Raw genomic sequence first — 26244 nt, 5'->3', positions numbered from 1 at the left:
CCACCCCCCGCACCCGCATTCTTAAAGCAATGAGCTTGTTCAGTCTTCATCAGGGTGGGATGTTATGAAGCTATGAACCTCCACACCTCAAAAAGCTTTGGCTCCCCATTTCCACGTTAAGCCTTTAGTGAAGGGAGAAAATATTTTTCTTGCAGACACCTGGCAACCTCTTTATGGGGCTTAGCAGGCTAATTTCCCAATTCTCCCCCCATCCCTCACCTCCATTTTAAACTAACTGTTGTGGTCAGCATGCCACGTCTCCTGAAGCATGCGCAGTCCTCGTTAAGCCATTTGGGAGTCTTATTGTGGCTTTACAAAGATAAGTTATTTCTGCAAAAATGAGAGGAGGGCACAGATCTGCCGAAACTCGACCTTATCTGTGGGTGGTCCAATTTTGCTTGTCTTTATGATTGGCACTGGCCACCCAATTTAATATTAGACATGGTCATGACACAAAAATTGGTGCGTATTAGGATGCAGTGGTTAACACTTCCAGAAGATTAGATATGTTTGAATTCATTTGTATGTAGCTGTAACTAATTATGATGTCTTTAAAGCTATAATGTTTCTGAAGCGCAGACAAGAAGTCACATTCGACTTAAATGGATCCAATAATAAACTGTCTCCAGCAGAAAATTTGAAGCAAACCTGCAATTGTTGAAGTGCCTTTTTAAAAAGCATTTGTATAGTCTGTTTGGTAAAGATTATTTGTGTTTAAAGAAGTTGTAGATATACGAAAATACTTGGAAGTTTTCACAATAGCGGGGCGTGGGTGTCTTGAAATTCGAAATCCGTATAGCAGCAGTTCAGTAGTAAATACGAAAAAGGTGCATTGAATGAACTGTGTTCTATTTCATGTTTGGGTTGTGTGTAAAGAAAAATGTGGCGTTTGTGCCTAAGAATGTGCATTTATTTTTATGTTATTTAAAAACTCATCAATTATTTTTTTAACATTAATTCTGAAATGCAAATTACTTTTCAGTCTTATTTTTGTTTTTGCTGTGCACTTTGTCCATGTTCCCAAGAGCCCCCCACCCCCGCTACAATCACCAGGGTTTTAGGTTAACACAGTCTCTCCAAAATCCCTAATTACATAACCTCTTTAGTTAGACAGCTGCATCTGAATAGATTAGAAACAAAACAAAACACTACAGAGACCTTGTGAGCCAGCTCCAAACTCATCGGAATAGGAAACTTTGAGGCCTAATCTGATGAGCATTAGCCAGCACAAGTGAGTGGTGATCCTATCAAAAAAACCCTATGGTCCCAGATTCACAAATGCTGCGAATCTGTCCTCTTTCACTAAGGAGCCTTGGACAATTAGTTTGAGCTGTGCAAGTGCAAGTATATTAAAATAGATCTCTTACCGGTAGGAGAAGGAGTAAAGTCACACACACCACTGGCTCTGAATGGAAACAAAGGGAGCTTAGCAGTATTGACAGAATGCTCTATTTGGCCGAAACATCCTTAAAATGTTGGTGGAAAGAGCTGATGAAAGAGATCGATTCTAAAGGAACACAAAAGGTTGCATGAGATTCTCACCCCCCCTCTTTAATCTTCAAGAGGGTGTAGAAGAATTAGGTCTTGCATTCGGCATGGACTAATGTGGGTGGAAGCGAGCTAATAAATTGAAGACAGAGAGTAGGCGCCTGCCATTCATTGGCAACAAATGTTAAAAGTACAAAGGAATTAAAAATGTTCACAGACCAACTTCAACATGAGGGGTGGTGGTGGTATTGAGTATATATGCACCCCTCAGCTCCTTACCCTAATTCTTTTTTTAAAGAAAGTAATTCCCATATCACTAACATATTGTGGTTTTTTTAAAAGTTATCCACGTGATGTAACTTTCCCTTGCCCAGTTTTTAAAAGTTAAAGTACCTTGTGTGCATCTATTACGGCAGAAGGAGTCTTCTTATTTCTTCTTACTCAGGACATCTGTCTTGACTAAATCAGAAACATTCTTTAAAACCAACAAGCAGCCCCCCTTCTTACGTCTCTTATTTTGTTGTCAACCAGTCCATTATATTAATGGCGTTCCTAAAAAAGAATTAATCATACTCTCTTTTATTTATTCAGAGACAGTAGTTGGGAAGGCCAGTGTTTTCTTTATGATTAGTTTTTTTAAAAAACCTTTTGTGTGAGGTGATAGAGAAGACAGATCCTCTCATTTCCTACGAAATATATCTGTACATGTTAAAAGCTGTAAACCTGTTATTGTAATATGCTCCATTTTTTAACATCTGGAGAGGGTTTTTTTTTGGAAGGACGGGGTCGGGAATGGTGATTTTTTAAAATCTTTTTTCATGTAAAGCATTAACTGTTATGTGCAGAAATTTTCTTCCAGCAGTCCTTGAAATGACTTTGTAAGAACGGAATGTTGTGTTGCCTAAATATCTTTTTATTGACGTACTTGGTTATGATAACATTTAATAAAAATATCAGCAGGATCCTATTTGTTTACTCATGAGTAAATCCTACTTAGTTCTATGGAACTCATTTCCTAGCAAGTGTGTGTAGGACTTATAGGTATAGTTTCATTCATGAAGTAAATTATTTTTTGGAGCGGGACAGCCAAATTGTACTGCTTTTTTAATGTTTTTTTTTTTTAAATACAGGCCACAGAAACACTATTTCGCATGGGGGTGTCGAGAGGAACAATTACTCCTTTAAGACATGGAGAAGTAAGACTCAACATTTTTCTTTTTATGTGTGGGGGTACATTTTTTTCAAACTTAATTTTGTGTAATCGTGGACTAAAGGGTTACAGTTATTTTAAGGATGGCTTTTTAAAATAAATCTGAGAAGTATCTGTTTCCATAGACTGGGCAATGGTTAATACTACTTGTTTTGGACCTGGTTTTCTATTCCTGGTTGACGTTATACATGCGATGAGATCCTAAAGAGCGTTATACCCTTGTAAGCCCACTGAGGTCAAGAGGCTTAGAAGAATATAACTCTGCCTAGGATTGCACTGGTAGTCCATCATAACACCCACACTGATATTGACCATAGTTAAGGATGACAAAAGGGTGTTACAATTCTGATCTCTTTAGCAGCATTATGAGAAGAAGGAAGTTAGATCTGAAATGGGGCTGAGAAATTGCAATGAGTGATAAGAGAAGAAGGCCTAGGCAGTTTTGATGGGCATCTGCTGTGTTTGGTGTGTATAACTTTGTTCCTGGCATATACCGCAAATAGCATTTGCAATCCGCAAGTTAGATCCAATGGAAAAGTCCATGGAAAGGTCCAATGGAAAGATTTGGCTGTGCAGATATTTCGTTGCTATCCCTGAGCATCCTGCTATTGGCTCTGAAAATATTGGAGGATCGGAAGAGCATCACAAACAAACACAAACGGACAAAAGCTTGACAGATGTGGGGTGCTGTGGTGACAAGGGGGAATGTCCACCTTCTCCGTTGTCCTCTGACACAAGCAGCTGGTGGAAAAGGAAAAAAGGAAGTGATTTCATCCATCTTCCCTTTTATCTCTGCAGCATCCCCTACTTTTGTGTACATTGGTTGTTGTGGATTTTCCAGGCTGTATAGCCTGTGGTCTTTGCACAGTAGTTCCTGACGTTTCACCAGCAGCTGTGGCTGGCATCTTCAGAGGTGTAGCACCAAAAGACAGAGATCTCTCAGTGTCACAATGTGGAAAAGAAGTTGGCAGGTCATTTATATCTACTCAGGAGGGGTTGGACTGAGCTGAGTCATCCTGTAGGAGTTTCCCAGGGTGTGGAATGCTAATGGCGGGAGGCTTCACTGTATCCTGAGGAGGTTCTTTTGCATATGGATTGGTGCTTGATATGCTAATCTTCTCTGCAGGGCTATTGTTGGGTATAGAGTATTTTGTTAGCCTGGTGTTTTTCAGGACTGGAAACCATGCTCTATTCATTCTTAAGGTCTCTTCTTTCCTGTTGAAATTGTGCTTATGCTTAGGAATTTCAATGGCTTCCCTGTGCAAACTGACAAAGTAGTTGGAAGTGTTGTCCAGTATTTTAGTGTCATGGAATAGGATACTGTGTCCTGTTTGAGTTAGGCTATGTTCAGCCACTGCTGATTTTTCTGGATGGCCAAGTCTGCAGTGTCTTTTATGTTCTTTTATTCTTGTCTGGATGCTACGCTTTGTGGTCCTGATGTAAACTTGTCCACAGCTGCAGGGTATACGGTATACTCCTGCAGAGGTGAGAGGATCTCACCAATGCACTTCGAGCAAATGGCTACTCCAGAAATGAAATCAGAAGAGCAATTAAACCAAGGATAAATCTAACAACCAAGGAAAAACAGTCTCCCACAGGAAAAGTGTTTTTGCCATATATCAAAGGAATCACTGATCAGATGGGAAAGCTTATGAAAAAGCACAACCTTCAAGCAGTATTCAGACCCACCAGAAAAATACAACAGATGCTACGATCAGCAAAAGACTGTAGAGACCCCCTCACCTCTGCAGGAGTATACCGCATACCCTGCAGCTGTGGACAAGTTTACCTTAAGAATGAATAGAGCATGGTTTCCAGTCCTGAAAAACACCAGGCTAACAAAATACTCTATACCCGACAATAGCCCTACAGAGAAGATTAGCATATCAAGCACCAATCCATATGCAAAAGAACCTCCTCAGGATACAGTGGAGCCTCCCTCCATTAGTATTCCACACCCTGGCAAACTCTTACAGGATGACTCAACCCAACCCTACCTTCCTGAGTAGATATAAATTACCCGCCAACTTCTTTTCCACACTGTGACACTGAGAGATCTCTGTCCTTTGGTGCTACACCTCTGAAGATGCCAGTCACAGCTGCTGGCGAAACGTCAGGAACTACAGTGCTAAGACCACGGCTATACAGCCCGGAAAATCCACAATAACCCTCGTTCTCCGGCCGTGAAAGCCTTCGACAATACATTTGTGTACATTGTTCACAAGGTTCCTCCAAGTGGGTTTTTAGAGCAAAGATTAAACTGCCTGGGGAAGGAGAAAGGAACCACCCTGCCAACTCTTCCATGTCTTTGCTGCCTACAGCTATCCAGAAAAGAGTCCAGTAGCACCTTTAAGACTAATCAACTTTACTGTAGCATAAGCTTTCGAGAATCACAGTTCTCTTCGTCAGATGCAAGCCACCCACCTCTGGAATACCATTGAATCCAGCTCCACCATGAGTCAGATTGTGGGTGCCATTAATAAAAGGCTTTCTCCCAACTCAGGCTAGTCTGCAAGATGGCCCCCTACCTTGGTATGGCCAATCTGGCCACCTGGATTCATGGCCCAGTAACATTAAGACTAGACTACTGTAATGCACTCTACATAGGTCTCCCCTCAAAGTCAACTCGGAGAGTCCAGCTGGTGCAGAATGCTGCAGTGCATTTACTCTCAGGAGCTAGATGGAGCATGTATATTACTCCCATTCTGCTGTCACTCCTGTTGTACCTGCTCATCAGTTACCGGGTTCAGTTCAAAGTCATGACTGTCCTGAGCACTTCATGGCTTTGCTCAACTGAATAGAGCCTTCTGCGGAGACCACCTTGCAGTAGGGCAGAATCCACAGCTGCCTGTACATCTGCTTTCTCTGTGGTAGCCCCCACCTTATAGAATGGCCTGCCAGACAAGATCAGGAACACTCCCACACTCTCCAGGCTTTCCACAAACTATGTAAAACTGAATTAGGAGGGCTTTCTACCCAGCTTAGAGTGCTGTGTCATAAGAAATAACTCAGAGAGATGACTTGGTAGAGATAGGGACTGTAGACTATGACATTGGGTTCTGTCTGCTGATGTAGATATGCACCTACTAGGGAGCTTCCACATTGCTAAACGTGCCATTTAATTAGTTATGCTTCATTTTATGCTTGTTCTCAGAGTTTTCTGCTATCATCCCTATTGTATCTGCTCACTGAATGTCCTAACTGTTGTTTATTATTGTATTTTGCTCGGTGAATATCCTAGCTGTTGATTATATTGTATTTTACTTGCACTGTGTAATCTATCTTGGGACTCAGTGAGAAAGGCGGACCATACATATATGTATACATACATGGCAGTAAAATGCCAATTATTTGATTTATTTAACAGTATTGGTGGTAGGGGAGGTACCTCTTGGATTTTGTTTTCAGATGCCAAAATGTCTTGAGCAAACTCTGAGCACCCTTTGGCAGAGTCTTGGTTCAACCTGGGCACCTTTATTCCCCCCCTCCTCTACTTCTGCATATTTAATTATCTGCTTGCAGTTCCTAGGAAGGATGGGTTCTCTAGAATAGAGAATATATGCTTCTGCTTATGTATAAAGTACAATACTTTATGTATTGTAAGCAGAGTTCACAAAGTTCATGAAGTATAGTTTGTGGGTTACTAGGGGAAATGAACTCATAAACAACATCTAGAGTTTAACACAAGGACAGACATAGCCACAAAGTGTAGAGCTTGTGGCTATTTTAGGAGCACAGCATAAGGTTGCCAACTCCTGCTTGGGAAATTTCTGGGGATTTAAGGGCACTGCCTGGGGAAGGTAAAGTTTGGGGAGGGGAGGGAATTCAGAAAGGATGTGATGCTGTAGAGTCTAGCCTCTGAAGCTGCCATTTCCACTGAGCTCTGTAGTATGAAGATTAGTTGTAATTCCAGGAGAACCCCACCCCCACCTGGAGCTTGGTACACCTAGCACAGCATGCTTAAATCCCCAGCACAGAACATCAGTGCTACAGTGAGAGGATCACAATAGTGGTTTCGCTTGTTTGCTTAGTCAACATGTATGAAATAGAGCATACGTCTAGGAGAGGCTTGTGCATGCCTATGTTGATATTTGGTGTTTCCTTTGTGCACTTTGAAAACCATAAGTATAACAGAAAGATCTTGTCTTCTGTTTGGTCTCTGCCTGGCTATGGTACTGGGTCTCTGCACCTGTGCCAAGCAGAGTTTGGAATATTCTAGATTTCAATTCAAGTGTTGCCCTACCCAACTTGATGTGCCTAAATGATGCCCCACCTTGCCATTTAGTTTTTCTTTGACCACAGCGGCGTTAGAGTCATGAGGAATATTCTCTGCGACCCTTTACTGTTTCCAGCTAGGCTTTTGTTCTGTTTTCTTTTCTTGTCTTCTCTAATTTTTCACCTTTGCTCCTAATGTCTGCTGATCTGTAGATGTGAAGAGATCAGCTTGAAAGATTGGCTGGATGGTTAAACTGTGCTCTGACTAAAAATGCGATTGGAGCAGAATGGGGAAAAAAATTAAAGGTTGCTGTGAAATTCCAACTGTTCACTTTCAGCTCTGAAGTGCCACCTTGATAGGGAAAGTCAGACATGGTAGACTGATTGTTATAAAAGACTGAGCAGGTGGGGTGTATAGGTTAGAAGCCTGAAGGTGTGCCTTGATATAGCACCTTATACCATAGTAAGCACTGTAAAAATTAGATATGATGGCCCATATCCTATCATTCCACTAAGCAACGTTTGTAGTCTTCCTCCAATTTTAAGTAGTCTTTCCTCCAATGGAAGAGCTGTATAAGGTGGAAGAAGGGTCCTTGAGGAACTTCTTCAGCCTAATGTAGGTTATCACTTGATAAGTAAGAAAATATATTTTTTCTGCCTATAGGGTAAATGTTGGTTAAATTTGCAGGTTGGGGGAGAAAAGCAAGAGTAGTCTTGAACCAGTTATAGATCCCTAAGTAGCAGTATGTGAAATGTATTTTAAACAAATACTATTCCAAAAAAAAAGAGAGAGAGAGAGAAATCACTAAGGACTCCTCAGGTTTGGCCTGTTTCCAAGACCAGATGGATTTGCAGTTCATAAGGCTGAATATTTGAGGGAAATCTCTCCCCTCACTTCCTGCTTACAGGTTTTCTACATGCCAAGGGATTCAGTTCCTTGGTCTCTCCGGCTAGGAACATAGTTTTCTTTTGTCAGCCTTTCCACATAAGAAATCAGATGTTTTTTATCCTGAAAGCTGTCCTATTAGCTGTTTACATATAGATTACAGAATTATTGACAGTGTTTTGGCAAAGGCTTTGGCCATGTTGTTGCCAAGTGTCATTCATCCAAGTGAGAGAGATAACTTTTGGAATGGTTTTACCTCAGGACTGGTTACAGGCTTGAAGCTGTCTGATCTCTAAGAAGCCTAATAGTATCAGGGGAGGTAATGAAATTTAAGAATATAATTACCTTCAGGATTCAACATATTTCTCTCACTGTTCCTGAAGTATTTCCATCAAAGCTCACTTCTTGGAAAATGCGTATTGGATCAGAGGTCACCCCTTTCACCTCCTGAGCATTACGTAGACTGTTGTTGCATTCAATAAAGATTTCATTAGACTTCAACATAATTTAAGAGAACTGGGAATTTACTTTAAGAGCAACAGGCTGTATTTTTAAAAAATTCTAATTACCAGAGTTTCTCGGTGCTTTTGGTTTCTATTATCATGTCTTCTTGTGGCCTCAGACCAAGTTCCTTTCTCTACAAATGAGGAAGGGTCCCCATATCTTCCTCCTTGGCCCAGGAGTCCCTGTCTGTCCTCTAGGTCTTGTTTATAGCACAGTTCTTGGTTCCCTCATACCTCCCCCATGGGAGGTTGCCTGTCGCTTTGCTCAGTATCCCTCCCATCGATGGGCCTTCCCTTGGGCCAATTCCTTGGCCTCCTCCTGACTATCCCAGGCTCCCCCTATCCCTATCCTGGACTGTCAGGCCCTCACCAAATGCAGCCTCCTCACCGAGGTGAGTTGAGTTGAGGTGGGCCTTTCCCCAGCCTCTTGGATCTCCTCCTTTGGCTTTAGCAGGTATAGCCGCTTTGCTACCTTCCAACATTACTACACTAAGGCACGTTGCCATCGGCTTCCCCTCTTACCTGGTCTTCCGGAGGCACTGCTCCAGAACTGTTGAGAACAAAACTGCTGGTTTTTCACAGAGCAGTCTCAAGCTTGGGAGCCTCCACCCTTCTCTCTCTGTGGTTGCTTAGAACCTCCTATGGCTCCCTCTCTAGCCTCCCACCCCGCTGGCCCACCACCAGCCTTTGAAGGCCAGGATGGCCAAGGCAGGCTCCACCCCTTCCGTGGTGCGCTACTTCTGGCCCGGCTGTTTTTACTTTCAGCTGAGACATTGAGTTTCGTTTGAGGACCATCATGAAGGGAGATGGGTCTTAAATTCCTAACTCTTGAAAGCCTATCAAACTTCCAAGAAACGAAGCAGAGCCTTTGCTCTTAAGGAGTCTTGTTTCATAACATAATTTCTGTCTTCTGCCAAATTATATCAGATGTACAGAAAGTTGGAAATAACAGTTTGTTGGACAAAGGCAACTGTGTTCCTCATGGACGTTGCCCGAAATGGTATGATCCTTCGGATAGTTCTTGGAGGGAGCCACACTGTTTGCTTGTTGCTAAGCAACGTTCTCCTTATTTATGAATCCAGTGATGGGCTCCCTCATTTCCTGCAGATTCAATCAAGCAAAAGTTAAAAACAACAACAAGAAAACTGGCATCCTAACTAGTTGTGTGCCATAGATAGAGAGTAGTAGAAGAAAGTGGAAGTAATTGCTTTAAATGAGTGCCTGTTTCTGCCTAAAGCGTTTTGCTCTGAGGAGAACATGGCAGTTGACCCCCAGTATATTAGCAGCAGACAAGTAGTGTGAAACTGGATGTATAAGATATCCATATCCGTGAAGAAGATCTGTGGCTGGCTGTGGACAGGGAGTGATGCTTGGTTGCTGTGGTAAGGAGGGATTTGTTTTCCCAAAACATTGTGAAGCTGGCCTCCAGATCCTTCCCAGCATCTTTCTATTCTTTCAGGGCAAGCGGCCAACTTGGTTTCTAGGACTGGCCTTGCACACCTTTCTGTGTTAGCCTGCTGGGGTCAAAACAGATCTCTAAATGCAGACATTTTCAACATTAGGTGGAGATGGATCTGGCCTGCATCCAGATTATTACTGAAAGCCGAATTTTTCAAGTCCGTCTCTGCTGCCCATCTGTGTTCTAATGAATGCGCTAATAGCATTGTGATTTCTACCCAGATCATGTTGCTTAGGGCGGCCAAACAACTGGGAGATGGCCAGGGTTGAAGCAATATCAAGGCAGCTGTCTGACAGGCACTGCTGAATGAATTTGTTTCAGAGTCCCTAGAGCAGGTAGCTGGGGGTTTGGGGGCCTGTAAAATGTTCCATGTTAGGCTTAGCTCATTTAGACTCCAAATGTGTCAAAGAGCTGCTCACTTGTTTACAGAGAGAAACTGAGCCCAGTATGAGTCTTGGAGAATAATCTTAATGCAGAGTTACTCCAGTCTAAAGCCACTGAAATCCATGGGCTTAGACCAGAGTAATTCTACACAAGATTGCACTAAATGGTCTCAGGTGCCCCTCAGTACAAGTGAATTGAGTTTTTTATTGTATCTCCTTGATTGCCTTTTCCAAACTCCTTATTCTTTTTGTTGATGGATATGATTGGTAAGTACTTTGTTGAAAGACATACTGTACAGCCTGGTTTATTCCATCAGTTTATCTCTTTGGTGAAGGGAGCCCTGTTGGGACTTTTGCTAGGTTAAAGTTGCTCCCTAGAATCTCTCTTGCCAGTACTTGAGTGGCTTAGATGTAGTTACTGTAATTAGCAACTTCCACCAGTGGAAAATTATGAGCACTGAAAGTGGGACAGGACTGGAAACTTTTGGTTGGATCATATGACTCCCTTCCACCAAGTTGTTCATCAATAAACTTCATTCAACAATTTTTTGTTTGGCCTTCATCAGATAAAACCTTTTTCCATAAGAAAAGTCATTCTTTATTGCAGGAAGTTTTTCTCTGTTGAAGGAAGACTTAGTGGAAGAGAGTTTAGTGATAGGGCCCTCCAACCTTTTGAGTACTGAATGTCCTGTGAAGATGGGTATGCAGTCTGTGTAGCCTGCCCCTTAAAAATGTACTAAACTTGTTCTGATCTTTCAGGGATCTTAATTTCAGGTGGGTAGCCGTATTGGTCTGTAGTAGAAGAGCAAGATTCAGGTCCAGTAGCACTTTAAAGACCAATTAGATTTCCAGGGTATGAGCTTTCAAGTGTCAAAACTTTGACTCTCAGAAGCTCCTACCTGGACATCTAGTTGGTCTTTAAGGTGGTGCTGGACCCAAATCTTGCTCCGGAATCCCAAGTATCGAGACGGGATGGGATGGGGTCGTAATACTGTGTTTCTCAGGCACCTTCCTCAGTGTCTTGGGGCATGCGTCTCCTGAAATCTGAAGAAGGGTGGTGGTGGAAATCAGCCACAGCACAGTTTAGCATCCTCTTATGGTGGTGGTGGAAAGTGTCATCAAGTCATAACTGACTTATGGTGATTCTTGCTTGGGTTTTCAAGGCAAGAGACTAACAGAGGTAGTTTGCCGTTGCCTGCCTCTGCAACCCTGGTCTTCCTTTGAGGTCTCCCATCCAATTACAAACCAAGGCCGACCCTGCTTAGCTTCTGAGATCTGACGAGGTCAGGCTTGCCTGGGCCATCCTCTGATGACATCAGTGTATCTGTGAGCAGTGGTCAGATCTCTTAAGGTATGGGAAGTATATATGCCTCAGTGGAGAGGAGGATCTGTAAGTATGTGTGTGAGAGTTTTGTGCGTGAGCTTTCAGTATGGCTGAGGCAATTCATGAATGATAGGGGTGTGTATGTCTGCAGCTGTAAAGGTACATGGTTGAAAACAGGATGGGGAAATGTACATCCGTGTGTGAATGACATGACAGAAGTATGTGTGCTTGTGAGAGAGAGATGATATGATGACCATGTGAATGGGGTTGGTGTAAGTGGGACATGAGTGTGTATGCATGTGAGACAGAGTAAAAGTGAAGAATAGGAAGAGGGCTTAGTAGCAAAGATTCATGGCTCAGCAAGATGGAGGCAGATCCCTACTCTTCCATAATTTTGCCACTTGTTGATATGGAAGGAGAGCCAGTGTTGCATAGTGGTTAGAGCGTCAAACTAGGATATGGGAGACCCAGGTACAAATCCCCACTTTTCCACTTGGGCCAGTCACACACTCTCAGCCTAACCTCCTTGGGGTTGTCACAAGGATAAAATGGAGGAAAAGAGAACCATGTAAGGTGCATTGGGTCCCCATTGGGTAGAAAGGTGGCATATAAATGAAATAAATGTATCTTGTTTCCATCTAAGCGGATGTCATTTCCATCTCTGCAGATGCCATTTTGATGCATGGATGAATTTACATTAAAAAAGTGACTGGTATTTAATAGAAATCCCCCTTCCCCTGAAGCAACATATGTTTGATTCCACATTATTCTGTGAGACTTTTTAGATGACTTTTGGTTTTTGTGGTTAATAAAACTTTTCCTTCGGGGAAGAGTTGGATGCAAGAAGATAACATTAAATGCAGCAACATGCTACTTCTTTTACTGCATGGGTTTAGATGCTTGTAAACAAAACATTAAACCTTAACAGCCCCCTTTGAATGCAAAATGAATCGATGCTCTTGAATTATTGCTATTGAATTATTGTGCCGTCTTTTATTTTTCACTCTTGCCCGGGGGGGGGGGGGAAGGGGCAACAATCTATCTGTTTGGCAATATATGCAGTGCATGAAAGAGAGAGAGAGAGACCCTGTTTATAAACTGCTTCCATTTCGTCTGAAAGAGCGGTGAAAGTGAAGCTGATTTTGATTTCCATTGCAATGCTAAGAAGATGTACTCCAGTCTAAGCCCATTGATTTCAGTAGGCTTAGACTGGAGTAACTCTTCTAAGGATTGCACTGTTAATTAATGTTCTCAGCATCCTCTCTCTCTCTCTCTCTCTCTCTCTCTCTCTCTCTGTATATAGAATGAGCCTCGGGGGCATGCCAGGCCCCAGTCACAGGCATATTGTAGAAGAAAAATGGTGATGTGATCCTAGATATCTGATCTCTCCTCACCCCTCTCCTTCCTATCACAAAGATGTCATTATTATCGTGGGTTCAAAAGTTCTGTTCTCACGGATAAGTTTGATCATCTCCAGTTTCCATTTCTTGTTATCTGAATGCTTTCTTGCCTGTCATGTTAATTAGCGAAGAAGATAGCAAATGTCCGTTTTAAAATCTATTTCCCCCCTTTTGTTACCTATATTTAATTTCTACAGTTAATGCCTCTGCATCGCCAAATGTTAGTTTAGAAAGCATTTTGACTTCAAGACCCTGATTTTCAGAAATGGATTAAATCAAGATTAAATTATGGCCCTGTCTCAAAATCTAACTTTTCGTGGAAACTTGAGTATAGTAAAGATTCTCTGGAATGCTTAATCAGAGTGTGAGAAATAATACTTTCCTAGAAATCCCGCGTCCCTGTAATGCTGCTGACATGATGGCTTGAAGAATTTTAACTCTTGACAAAATGAAGATTAACGGCAAGTTAATACTTTGGAATTTTCCCTCTGATTACATCATAAGGGCTGATGACAGTGTCAGCCGCTTCATACTGGTTTCTGTGCCAGTCTTTGTGCATTTAGTCAACTGCATGCATAGCAATAATGTGGAAGATTTGTATCGTTCTGTGTAATGGGTCTTATGCTACCCTAAGAATTCAAATATTCCCAACTAGAATATAGATTCAGATGAGAATTCACAATTCTTATGCAATTTTAACTATGTCCATATCAGTCTTCATCCCTATAAAGTGATGGATAGAAGTCTAAAAGGAGATTTTTTTTTTAAAGTAAGAGAAGGGCAGGGGGTTGAATCCTGCTGGATTGTGTAGGTACTTTCCTCTGGCGGAAGAAGCCTTCCATCATGCCTTCCACCAGAGGAAAATGCCTCTGCCACTGAAACAGACTTGTGGGATCCAACTCAAAATCAAACCCTGCAAAACATATTGCTTCTATGCTGCCTAAGCTGTGTGTATTAAAATTAGGATTTTTAAAACATAGGTTGGAGCCAATGATGAGCAAGCGGGAGGGTGTATTGAGGAGTGGGAACTTGAGTAAATCTCCCATGCCTTTCACTTGAGTCATCAAAACTCCTTGTGTTAACTGAAGCATCACTGATGGAAGAGAGGATGGGACAGCTTTTCCCAGGTTGCCCCTAATCCCTGCAGCCCTCCCAGTCACTTGGCTTTTTTGTCTGTGTGAGTCCTGCAACTTCCAGCATTAGCTTTCCAGTGTCATCAGGAGATAGAGGTGGAAAAAAGGAAGGGCAGGAAGCATCCAGGTCCATGAAGATGTTGGCACTCACATGAATAATAATCCAATTCACTCCAAAGAGCAGCCTCTTCCTTTTTGTAGAGGAGAAAGTTCATGTACAGGTAACACAAATGTAGGGGGAGGCAGGAAATGCAAACAGTGTTAAGCAATTGTAATGGAGGTGCTCTAATGCAGACAGATCCTTTAATCTTGTTGATGGTTCCAGCTGAATATACGCAGATTGCAAATCAACAATCTGCAGGAGGAATAAATTGAGATTCCCTTTGCCCCTTCTGTGCTTTCCAGAACTTGTCTGAACAATGCATTTGGCTGGCATGCGTCCTATCCAGGAAAGCCAAGGAATAATGAGAAATGAACTGACAGATGTGAAAATTACAAGCCAGTGTGGGTTTAGAGAGTAGGAAATCCTGGTTATTTATGCTATGGAACAATTGCAGAAAGCATTTCCTGGAAACTCATAGCACCATCTAAATGTAGGATGCGTTGGGAAATGCAGTGACCCCAAACATTTCAGCTGGAAGGAAAGCGGTTTGGAATGCTACGGGGACATCGTCAGCTTGTGATGAGCTCGGACATCTGCAAGTGCTTAAGAGTCCTGCTCCTAAAAGATTCATACTCGTCGGTTACACCAGCACACGTACAAGTGGGGTGATTTTAAAAACACTGCTACCCGGGTATGCCATGGGGTGCAGAGACATGGCCTGAAAAGATGGTAGAACGTGGTGGATTCAGGCCAGAGCACAGCTAACAGAGGACGTCAGCAAATGCAGTCTGTCCTGGGGCTCAGGGAAATTGGGTGCTGCGGCTGTCCCTTGGAGTTGCGGCTGCTTTGCCAGCACCCATACTGCCTCCGTTGGCCTGATGCAACCTTTGTGTGTGCCCATGTAGTGCCAAACCGTTCCAGTGCCCATGTAGTGCCATACCTTTCCAGTGCCAATCCCGAAATGGCTTCTCTGAACTTGCTGACTCTGTTAGATGGAGGATCAGAAAGTACGTCAAGAGAATCCTTATACTGAGACAGATCAATGGTCTGTGAGGGCTGCTATTGTCTGTTATGATTGGCACTCCTTGTCTAGGCAGAAATCTTTCACACCACCTGCTACCTGATCCTTTGAAATGCTGGGACCTTCTGCGTGCAAATCAGATGCCGTTCCATGAACGCCACCCCTTAAACCCTCTCTCCATTGCTTTGCCAAATATATTAACAGATGAGAAATAAAAAGACTACTGGAGCCCAGAAGGTCTCACTGCTATACTAAGACTGAATAAAACAGAAGGTAGCCTCAGTAACTACTCCCTGTTTTCTTAGAGCAAGGAGAATATCTAGTACTCTTGTTCCCCAGACCCAGGGAAGAATGAATGAAAACAACAACAACAACAACAACAACAACAACAACAACAACATTCGATTTATATACCGCCCTTCAGGACAACTTAATGCCCACTCAGAGCAGTTTACAAAGTATGCCATTATTATCCCCACAAGAAAACACCTTGTGAGGTGGGTGGGGCTGAGAGAGCTCCAGAGAACTGTGACTAGCCCAAGGTCACCCAGCTGGCTTCAAGCGGAGGAGAGGGGAATCAAACCTGGCTCTCCAGATTAGAGTCCCGCGCTCTTAACCACTACACCAAACTGGCTTCTCTCACCAGCTGCTACCAGTGAAGTAAAATTCATGTTTCCCCAGAATTTAAAAAAAATCTTGATCTGAGCCCTCACTTGACCCCATAGTTGACCTTGGAGGTCCATGTCTTTAAGTGTGGGCCCACCAGCTTCTCAATGGGCTAAATATAGGCCCTCAACCCAAAAAAATTAGCTCCAAAAACAGTCTGGGCAGCTTGCAGGAAGAACGGGTTAAAAAGCTAATAAAATAGTAAAAAATAAATAAAGTGGAAGCCGTTCTAGGATTCAGTTGCTGCTGAGGCAAAGGTTCTTACCCCGATGAAGCCAGATGTTTGTCTCGTGGCGAAAGGAGAGAGGGATGACAGTAGGTGCCTGCGCCTCGTCTTCTTGGGGAGTGCAGGCCGCATGTTCTCAGACTAACATGATAGTTTCAGGTGGGTAGCCTTGCTAGGCTGCGGTAGCAGAACAAAATTTAAGTCCAATAGCACCTTACTGAGATTTGGAGGTTATTTTATTTTGATTTTAACTGCAAATGTTTTTTAATCTGTTATCAAAAGTTGCCTTGAACCCAAGAAAAGGTTATGTAGGAATGTCTTAATAAATACACTCCGAGAAAATTATCAAAGTACAAGTTTTCCTTATGAGTCCAAGCTCATTTCCTTAGATATAAATAGGAATGACTGGCTCTTACCGTCCTCTGAACTGAAAATAAGGGCTGGATCTTCATTCTTATTTGTATCTGACAAAGTGAGCTGTGACTTGTGATGAAAGCTTATACCTTAGAAAATGTTGGTCTCAAAAGGACTTGAAATAAAATTCCACTGCTCTTACTCATTAAGTTCCATACTATGCCAACGTGTGTAAAGATTGCACAAGTAACTGTTTTGCCTCAGTTACTCTGCTTAGAAATCTATTGAGAGAGGGAAGGCACTGGCTTAGAGGCTTTTCATGCAGAAGTCCCAGGCTGCGTCCTGGAAAACTGAAATTAAAGAATGGATGTTGCATCTCAGTGCTGAGATCTTGGAAAAGTGTTGTCTAACTTTGCACTAAAACAGCAGATGTATATACAAGTGAACTGAATGCTGGCTTAGCAGTCTGGCCTCTCTTCCATACTACAAGTGGCCTACCTGCTTTTGTTAATCTTCAGGAGCACTTTATGAAGATTTACGCATCTGTCAATTCATTTGATGCCCTCCTCATTTTTTAAAAAGTGAAAACCTGCTTGGAGACGAGGGAGGGATTTCTTGGGAACATCACAGCAGTCCAGCCTACCGGTGCTATGCACAGCTAGCTCCTGCTTTGAAATGTGCAGTCTTTTCAGCACTGGAGTTTGGAAAGGAATAGGTATGTTTGGATTCGGAGCAGAGAGAGCTGTGCTGCTCTAAAAACATTGTCTGCCTTCCCTTTAACTCTCTCTCTGCCAGTCAGTAATTTGCTTTCTTGGGAATCTGGCGTCTTGCTCATTTTGTGTGCAGTTTTCCCTTTGGCCGCTCTCTGCCAAACCACTAACTGAATTTAAACACAGTGAGGTTAAATGGCATTTTGTCTTTTTTGGCCACAGAGAGCACAACCATAACAGTATAAACACAACTGCCCAGCTGTGCGTGCACAGCTTGTAGCTGCTGGATTGTGACTGTAAGCATTGCTCTTAATTCAGATTCTCTCGCCAAGCCCTACTAGGGTGTGTCAGGATTCTGTATATTTTTGTAACGTGGTGATAAATGCCCATTGCAGTATATTTTACTATCTAGTAAATTGCTTTGTACTTTAACTCATTTTTTCCCCAAATGTTTTTTTTGGGGGAAAACAGGAACATGTATTTTTTTTTTCCTAAGGGGTACATCTGGTATAGCAATTTATACAAACATATGGCATCAATTAGTCTCCTCTATAGAAGCTCCTATTATAGCAGCAGGCCTGTCTTTCCATTCATTACACAGAAATAGACATGTAACTATTGCTATTTTTTGAGAGGCTTCCATATGTTCAGGCTACTGGAAACTGGTTGCCTTGCAGCTGCTACTGGATTTTGGAGCCTTGCAGGAGTGTGGTAACTGTTGCCGTGCCTCATTACTTTTGCCATATGTGTGTGTGCGTGCTTGCGGTTCACCAAGAAGAAGAACGTGCTGTTGAGTCGCAGCTGACTCACGGCAGACCCCATCCACACAGCGTTCCAGTCGAGAAGAGCAGAGGTAGATTGCTGTTGCTTTCCTCTGCATAGCAACCTCAACCTTCCTTGGTGGTCTCCTATCCAAGAACTGCCCATGGTTAACCCTGTTTAGTTTCCGAGCTCTGACCAGCCTGGGCTAAGCAGAGCTATTCAAGCTATTAATCAGACTTCCAAATTGAGGCTGTGGAAGCCTCAACTTGAGCATTGGTTTGGCTCCAAAGGAAGGTTTTATTGGGGTGTTTCAGGTATACACAGACCTAACGCAGTAGGCCAAATAGGACACCACGGTGTTCAGTCAGCTTTATGGTTAATGAGATGAGAATCTGAGTGTGAAAAGTACGATTTTTGTGAGATCTGGAGACACCGCTTGCTTTAGAAACGACATCCTTTAAATTACAGAACATTTTTCTCAGTGAAAACTTTCGGTTCAGTACCTTACAGCACAAGAGAGCTGATTTGGGCATTTCAGGTTCCCTCCTCTTTGTAGTCTGTACGGGGCTTCCCCCATTTCCCCAGTCAACCTTCTCGGTAGCAGCTCATTAGGCACTGAAACCATATTGCTTTGTCAACATATCCGAAGAGGGGGCCAGAGGGAGTTCGTGCTGCTATTGTCCTGAAGAAATGCCAGCTTGGTGCGATGCAGTCAGTTTCCTGCTCCCTAATTAGTGTGTGTGTGTGTGTGAGTGTGTGAGTGTGTGTGTGTGTGTGTGTGTGTGTGTGTGAGAGAGAGAGAGAGAGAGAGAGAGAGAGAGAGAGAACTCACCAAAAGACGTGAGATCCCACCCTTTAATAAACAGCCTTTAATAAAACCCTGCAGTGATGAGAACTCATGAATCACCTCTCCCAAGCTTTAAAAAAAGCTTCTCTGATCTTAAAGGCTGAACTCCCATTCAGCCAAGGGCAGTGTCTTCTGCCTTTAAGTAGAACCCCATTGGCTCAAGCTTTTTTTTTTTTTCCAACAGAAAAGCCAACACAGTCGTTTGGCCCTTGACTCTTCCCATTCTTTGGGAACAGAGTCCAGCATTTGCCCCATCAGAACATGAAATGGGAAGTCCATATTCCCACTGTGGTTGGAGCCATGAGCGCCTCTGTTTTGGTGGTTGAAGCAGAAGTGGGGAGTCTGAGAAACAAAGCCTGCTCTTAAGCTACACTGGGGCTGTGGAATATTTGTAACGCAGCTCCTTAATCATGCTGCTAGAACAGTGAGGAAGGCACCAGGTGATGATGATGATGATAACAACAACATTCGATTTATATACCTCCCTTCAGGATGACTTAACACCCACTCAGAGCTGTTTACAAAGTATGCTATTATTATCCCCACAACAGAACACCTTGTGAGGTGGGTGGGGCTGAGAGAGCTCCTAGAAGCTGAGACTGACCCTAGGTCTCACCCAGCTGGCTTCAAGTGGAGGAGTGAGGAATCAAACCTGGCTCTCCAGATTAGAGTCCTGCCTCTCTTAACCACTACGCCAAACTGGCTCTTTGATGTGAGAGGAGGGTATGCAATGTCTCCTTTCCACATCAGCATTGACTGGCATTGGTTGTCAGCGTCCTCCTAATACCTCAAGGGCTTCGTAAGTTACCTTGTGAATTGCTGGAAGTGGAACCTGCCATGCAGCAGTGGCCCCAATGTCACCCGTGTAATGTCAAAAAAGGGCCTGGTTGTTCTCCAAGCCCTGAATCTCTTGTGTTGATTTGGTTCCCTAATAGTTCTTACTATCCCAAATAGATCCTACTCACAGCTTATCCTTATGTGTATGTAATTAATGGAAACCTTGCACATAAAGAATTTCAAGGGTTTGTGAAGAACTGAACAAGATGCATTGCTAGGTTTCTTCTACGAGATTGTCCTTTTAAAAATGAACGCTGTGCATGTAAAATAAAGGTGTGCCATTAGATCCATAAACAAGAACATTGGGAAATTTCTCAGTAGCAATACACGAGTCGGGACGGTGTAGTGATTAGAATGTTGGAGTAGTAGGACCACCAGGTTGGAATCCCCATTCTGCCGTGGATGCTTGCTGGGGGACCTCGGGCCAGTCACATCATCCTCTCAGTTTAACCTACCTCACTGGGTCATCGTGAGGATAAAATGGAGGAGAGAATTATGCAAGCTACCTTGGGTTGCCATTTGGAAGAAAAATGGTGTATAAGTGAAGTAAACCAATAAATAAATTAAAAAATACAGGGTCTATACTGTATCTCGCATTCATAAAGCCAATTTATGGCTGCCGAGTCTTCTTGAAGGAATCTATGACTTCGCTGTCTCTCATGTAAATATACTCGGATAGTGTCACTGTTTCTGCCAGCTGGCCAACTAAGATGCATTTTATAAATGGGAAAGTTTTGTAGCTGGCATAAAAATTCAGAAAACTTGAGCCTACCCTGATTGATCTGCTTGTGCGGCAGCTTCTTCCCCCGGAATTATTGTCCTTCATTTCAGGGGAGCCTCCCCTCTCACTCAGTGATGTCTGTCGGAAATGTACCAACAATGGCTGCATGTTTGTCTATATTTAAATTTTTTAAAATTTTGTTTTTGTTTTTTGAGGCCTTCTTGCTGCTTAACTTTATCAAGCTACTAGACTTTTATTTTCCGTGACACTCTACACTCTCTCGGTTGCTATTGACAGTTGCCAAATGTCAAATATAAATTCAGCCAAATTCCTTCCTCTGTTTTTAAAAAACTTCTCCCCACCCCCCAGCACTCAGTTGTTGTATAATCATTAATGCCCAAACTTTGCCCCTAATGAGCAGGCTGGCCTATCACCACCCATTGTTCTCCAATTGAGTTAATTATTCCTAAATAGCAGTTAGTAGATGGATGACTTCTCCTGATTTGAATAGGTCTATTGACAGCACTTCTGGCAGCTTTTTGGTTATCTTGTTCCATTGTCTAATCTTTTACCATGGTGACATTTCCTGTTTTACATAATTGCATTTAAGCCGAACTTGGGAAAGTTAACCATAAGTGAGCTTTATTAGAACATTGGCATTATGAGTGTATATAGCTAAAGGTGATACTTTAGCTGTATATACTTTAGATTCTTTAGTGGCTGAACGGCATCTGTATGACATTCAAAACATTTGGGCAACGCCGTTCTGTTTAAGCATGTGGCTGACACATTGTTATTGTGGAATATCGAGTCATGCAGTGAAACTGAGTCCTTTGGGTTGAATGTAGCCAACTTTCTGCTTATGGCAAGATGTGTGTGTGACTGTGCACATCCGATTGAGAGGGTATGACTGGCCCGAGGTCACCCAGCGAGCTTCCATGGCAGAGTGGGGATTCAAACCTGGTTCTCCCAGATCGTAGACCGACACTCTATCCCCTGCACCATACTCTCTCTCTCTCTCTCTCTCTCTCTCTCTCTCTCTCTCTCTCTCTCTCTCTCTCTCTCTCAAAAAGCAAAAGTACCCAGCAAATTTCTAAGAAATATAAATATTTGTCATCAAGGAAGTGGCACAACAACAGCAACAACAACAACATTTGATTTATATACCTTCAGGACAACTTACTGCCCGCTCAGAGTGGTTTACAAAGTATGCTATTATTATCCCCACAACAATCACCCTGTGAGGTGGGTGGGGCTGAGAGAGCTCCAAAGAACTGTGACTCGCCCAAGGTCACCCAGCTGGCTTCAAGCAGAGGAGTGGGGAATCAAACCCGGCTCTCCAGATTAGAGTCCCGCACTCTTAACCACTACACCAAACTCGCTCTCTGTAGAGCAATCCTATTCCTAATGCAGGATGTCGCAATCCTAATGAAGGATGATTGGATTTCCACAACATGCTCCAGAAATAATCTGGAGTGATCAGAATACCTCTGTCTCTGCTGTGAGCATTCATGCTTCCCTCACCCCGTGCATTACTTTCTGAAGGTGGAGAATAAGATACGACCAGTGAAACAGTCTTTAAACTGAGCTCAGTATGTATTCTGATGACTCTGACCAAGTATATAATCCAAAGAATTTATAAAGTTGCTTTGTGCCTTCCTTGAATGGAAAAATGGATTTAAATTTTCTTAAATAACATCGACAAGAATAATTCAAAGAAAGCAATACTGTGGAAAACCATATAGCAGAATATAAACACATGCATGTGGAGTCATCCACTCACACAAAAGCCAGGGGTTCACCTACACAGATGAGCCGTGATTTGTCCTTAGGGGAATAAGCCTGGGGTATCTTTGGACTCTCATGCTGCCTTCCCTTCTTTCTTCACAAATGGCTTGAAGAAAGACTTCCGCTTTTGCAGGAAACCATAGTTTGTATTGAATCACAAACTCTGATCTGTTCAGTATAAACCAGGCTGCCGAAGTTCTAGTTTAATTCTAGTTTGAATCCTGATTTGAAGGGAAGAGAACAAATTGTAGTTTGTGATATAACTGTAACCTTTCACTGTTAAGCTGTTCATTAGTGGATCGGGGGGGCGGGGGGGGAAGCATGAGCCTGAATATCCCAGCCTTCTCCTTTTAAGGACCAGTAGTGGTCTGTTGGTATGCGCAAAGTATGCCAGTAATTCCTAAGCTAACTGCTTATAGGCTGTTGGATCGGGGTGGGGGGCAGGTGCTCCCTTGGTGCTGAGCAGCATTCAAATGGGGTTCAGCACCTCTCGGCACAGTTCTGGGTAGGATTTTTAAAAAAGAAGCTGTAAATGTCTGAGACCAAATCAGTATGTGAAATTCAGACACCCGCCCCCTCCTACCCCACCACCTCTCTTTTCTCTATTGTTTCCAAAGCTTCTCTGCTCGTTGGTTCTCTTTCTTCCTCCACCACGCATCCCCTTCAATCCCAGGATTGGTTTTTACCAACTCTCTTTGGATTTTCTGTTCATTTAATTCCAAGCCTCCGCTCCTTCTCCTTGTTTTTTTAAATTCATTGTTTACTCTTGGGTATGTGGGGGGGGGCAAACCCTCAAGATGCATGCTGAACGATGACGCACCAGAACACTTGGAATGTCAGTAATTTAAGGTGGGTATTAGCACATGCCCCCACTCTCCTGGCTTTCCGCAAACAATTCAAAACTGAATTATTCAAAAGGGATTTTTACTCAGATAGAAGGGCTGAATTGTAAGGAGGTGGTCTCAAAGAGATACTTCTCTAATGAGTTAGGGACCATAAACTTCACCACTGTGTTGCCTTACATCCTATCTGTTGCTTTATGTATATGCGCCTATGTACCTGTTGCATTGAGTAGGACCATTGGGTAGTTATGTGTTGTCTAATGTCAATCCTAGAATTGCTTATGCTCTTTCAGCATTTTTTCAACTCTGTATTGGATTCTTGCTAATGCTATGTCTTTGTACACTTGTATTTATTTACCCTATGGCATTATTTATTGAAATGTCTTTGATATTAACTAGAGATGGGCGCAAACCGAAACACGAACCAGAGTTCGTCACGAACCAGGCCATTTTATGGTTCGTAATCTGGTGGTTCATCAGAACTCGTTTTCTGATGAACTGCAATGAACTGCTGTGATTTTAGAGCGGTTCGTTTTTTGGTTCGTCACTGCAGACAGCCTGGCACTGATCAATCAGTTTCCTAGGCAACGGCGGGAGGGGCTTTCCGTAGACCTTCTGCTGCCCTAGAAGTGACGTTTTCACAAACCAAACAAACTGGTTCACGAATTAGGCAATTTCGTGCCGATTCATGGTTTGTGAAATGTGGCAAACCATGAACTGCAATGAACTGCCATTTATCCAGTTCATGCCCATCTCCAATATTAACTGTACTAATCTCACACTATGTAATCCACCTTGAGTCTCAGTGAGAATTGAAAGGTGGACTGTAAATGACATATATAAATATTCAGAGGTGTCAATTTGGTTAGAAGTGGATCAACCAGTTGTTTAATGAGGATGCATGTTTTAATGTTTCCAGCTGCTTTTCTGCAGTGAAAAATTAGTATTAGGAGTACAAAAGGTAGAATTTTGATCTTAAATATTTAATACATCCCTGAATAAAAGCATACATCCTTTTTTAAAAGTGTTGTGTGCTGGAGATACAATGCCGTAATGAAATCCACCCCCTAAATGCCTTGGGCTCCAGTCTGCTTTGTTTAAAATTACCTGCTCATGGCATAAAGATAATTTTGTGTGAAAAGATTGTATTTCTCCCAGCTCTTTTCGGTAATCTGATAGTTCTGAATATCAGTTTCTATCTTGCTCTGATGCAAAGTGATGAAGTATGGGGCATGCCTTCCTTGATCCAACGTTTAGATTTTTGGCTGTTTGGGAAGCCATGTGCTGCCTGCGTTGTCTCTTCTGGTTTGGTCTCACTTGTTTTCACTTTTGGTAATTATTCCCTTTGGCCCATAAACATTAAGGTCCTCCAGAGGTCAGGTTATACCTCACTTTTTAGAAAAAAATGACACATATGAAGAGCATGTGCGATGTTTCCTGTTTCCTCCAAATGTTTTGGTGTTTGGCGATTTTGACTGTATAGGCCGCCCAGACTTATAAAAATAAAGAGCAAAGTTCAGAATTTATCTTTGAGTTCAGATCGGAGTTGTGTGAGCCAGTTCTTTTTTAAATTCTCCATTGTTTAAATACTTTCTCAAAGCTCTGCTGGGAAGAGGTTTTTATTTTCCTTATAGGTTTTGCCCGTTTCCTCTTGGCACATGTTTTCTTTCAATGTTTTCAATCAAGCTAAGGTTTGCAAACCTGTTTCTAGTTAGACAGCACCTCAATTCAATAGTGTGAAGAGGAAATTAGAACAGCTTGGGAATAATATTGTTGTTTAATTGCCGCAGAGAGCCCACATAGGCAGGGTAAAACACTTTGTTTAGTTGAACACATCTGTTCTGCTTAGCTTTATGCAACGTTGGGCCTCTGAAAGAAAGTGTGTTCTCTGTGTTTTGTAGGATTGTTGTGTTCTAGATCTGAGGCACACTACCACCACAATTGTATGGTGAAGCTCTTGCCGGACAATACCACTTCAGTCTGTGAGGGCGATGCTGGAAGAGGGCCTCAGATGCAAAGATTGTGCTTGAAATATTAGGTTTCTATGCATAGGAAGGTGCTCCCCCTCCAACATGGAGGAACATACAATTAAGGAAATTGCGGTCTGAAGTGGCACCTTCCATCAAGAAACATACCATGAGATTCTGCTGCCTGTCTAGGTGGGTGGCCGTGTTGGTCTGCAGTAGAACAGCAGGACTTGGGTCCAGTGGGACCTTAGAGATCAACGAGACTTTCAGAGTGTAAGCTTTCGAGTGTCAGAGTTCCCTTCTTTATGCACAAGTAGGAATGCAGATTCCTCAGCCTTCATATCCCAGCCAAAGGGGCTGCCTGTATGTTAGAACTGCAGTAGAGTATTTTAGCCTTCAGCTAAGATGAAAAAATAAGCTAGAAATCAAGTGGATAGGTGCAGCGTTAGCGTGTGATGTCGATACGATGTCAGGATTGGGCTGGATGAGGGTGAACAAGCTAGAACTTAATCCCGAAAAGACTGAGGGTTAGTAAAGGCAGGCCGGGGACTTGAGATCCCCCCTGTCTTGAGTGAGGTTATACTCCCCTTGAAGATCCAGCTTTGCAGCTTGGGAGTGCTGCTTGACACGGCCACCTTTGAAAACCAGGTGACTGTGGAGGGTTGGAGTACTTTTGCCCAACTTCAGCGGGTGCGCCAGATTACAACTAGATTGGACTATTATAATGTGCTCGACTTGGGGATACCCTTGAAGAGTATTTGGAAGCTGCAGCGAGTACAGAATGCTGTAGCTGGACTGCTGGTTGTGGCCAGCTGTTGAGAAGCATGCAACTCCCCCTGATACTACAGCAATTACATTGGCAACCATTCAACTCCTTGGCCCAATTCGTAGTGTTGTTTTTGTCCTTTAAAGCCCTACATGGCTTGAGACTGCAATATCTTCTCCCGTATGTTCCTGTTTGGGAACTAAGATTACTGGGAGAGGCCCCTTGATTGTCGCATCAGCTAAATCCAGAGGAGTTACCGTGTTAGTCTGTAGATGGAAAATAGTATAGTAGCTCCTTTAAGACTAACCAACTTTATTGTAATATGCATCTGACGAAGAGAGCTGTGGTTCTTGAAAGCTTATGCTACAATAAAGTTGGTTAGTCTTAAAGGGGCTACAAGACTCTTGACCATCAGCTAAAGAAGCTCACCTGGTGGGTACATGAGAGAGGGCCTTTACGGTGGCAGTCCCATGATTATAGAACAACCTCCCCAAGGGGGTGCGCCAGGTCTCGCTGTTGAGGTTTAGGAGGCTGAAGATGATATTAGTTAGACCTGCTTTTAATTAACAGTAGAATCCTAAGAACACATTCCTGGGAGTAAGCCCCATCGAATTGAGCTGAGTAGGAGTAGAC

General features: G+C 42.8%; 1 protein-coding gene across 4 annotated transcripts in view; it reads left to right on the top strand.

Annotated features, from left to right (window-relative positions):
* TMEM135 (transmembrane protein 135) overlaps window positions 1–26244 on the top strand; it is a 221081-nt gene that overhangs the window by 86711 nt on the left and 108126 nt on the right. For all 4 annotated transcript variants that reach the window (XM_054974255.1, XM_054974253.1, XM_054974256.1 and 1 more), the window contains exon 5: window positions 2619–2684. In XM_054974255.1, the coding sequence (XP_054830230.1) occupies window positions 2619–2684 (66 nt within the window). The remainder of the gene's footprint in view (window positions 1–2618; window positions 2685–26244) is intronic.

Source organism: Eublepharis macularius, chromosome 3 (genome assembly GCF_028583425.1).
Source record: "Eublepharis macularius isolate TG4126 chromosome 3, MPM_Emac_v1.0, whole genome shotgun sequence".
Lineage (NCBI taxonomy): Eukaryota > Metazoa > Chordata > Lepidosauria > Squamata > Eublepharidae > Eublepharis > Eublepharis macularius.
This window is presented reverse-complemented; position numbering and strand designations above follow the sequence as displayed.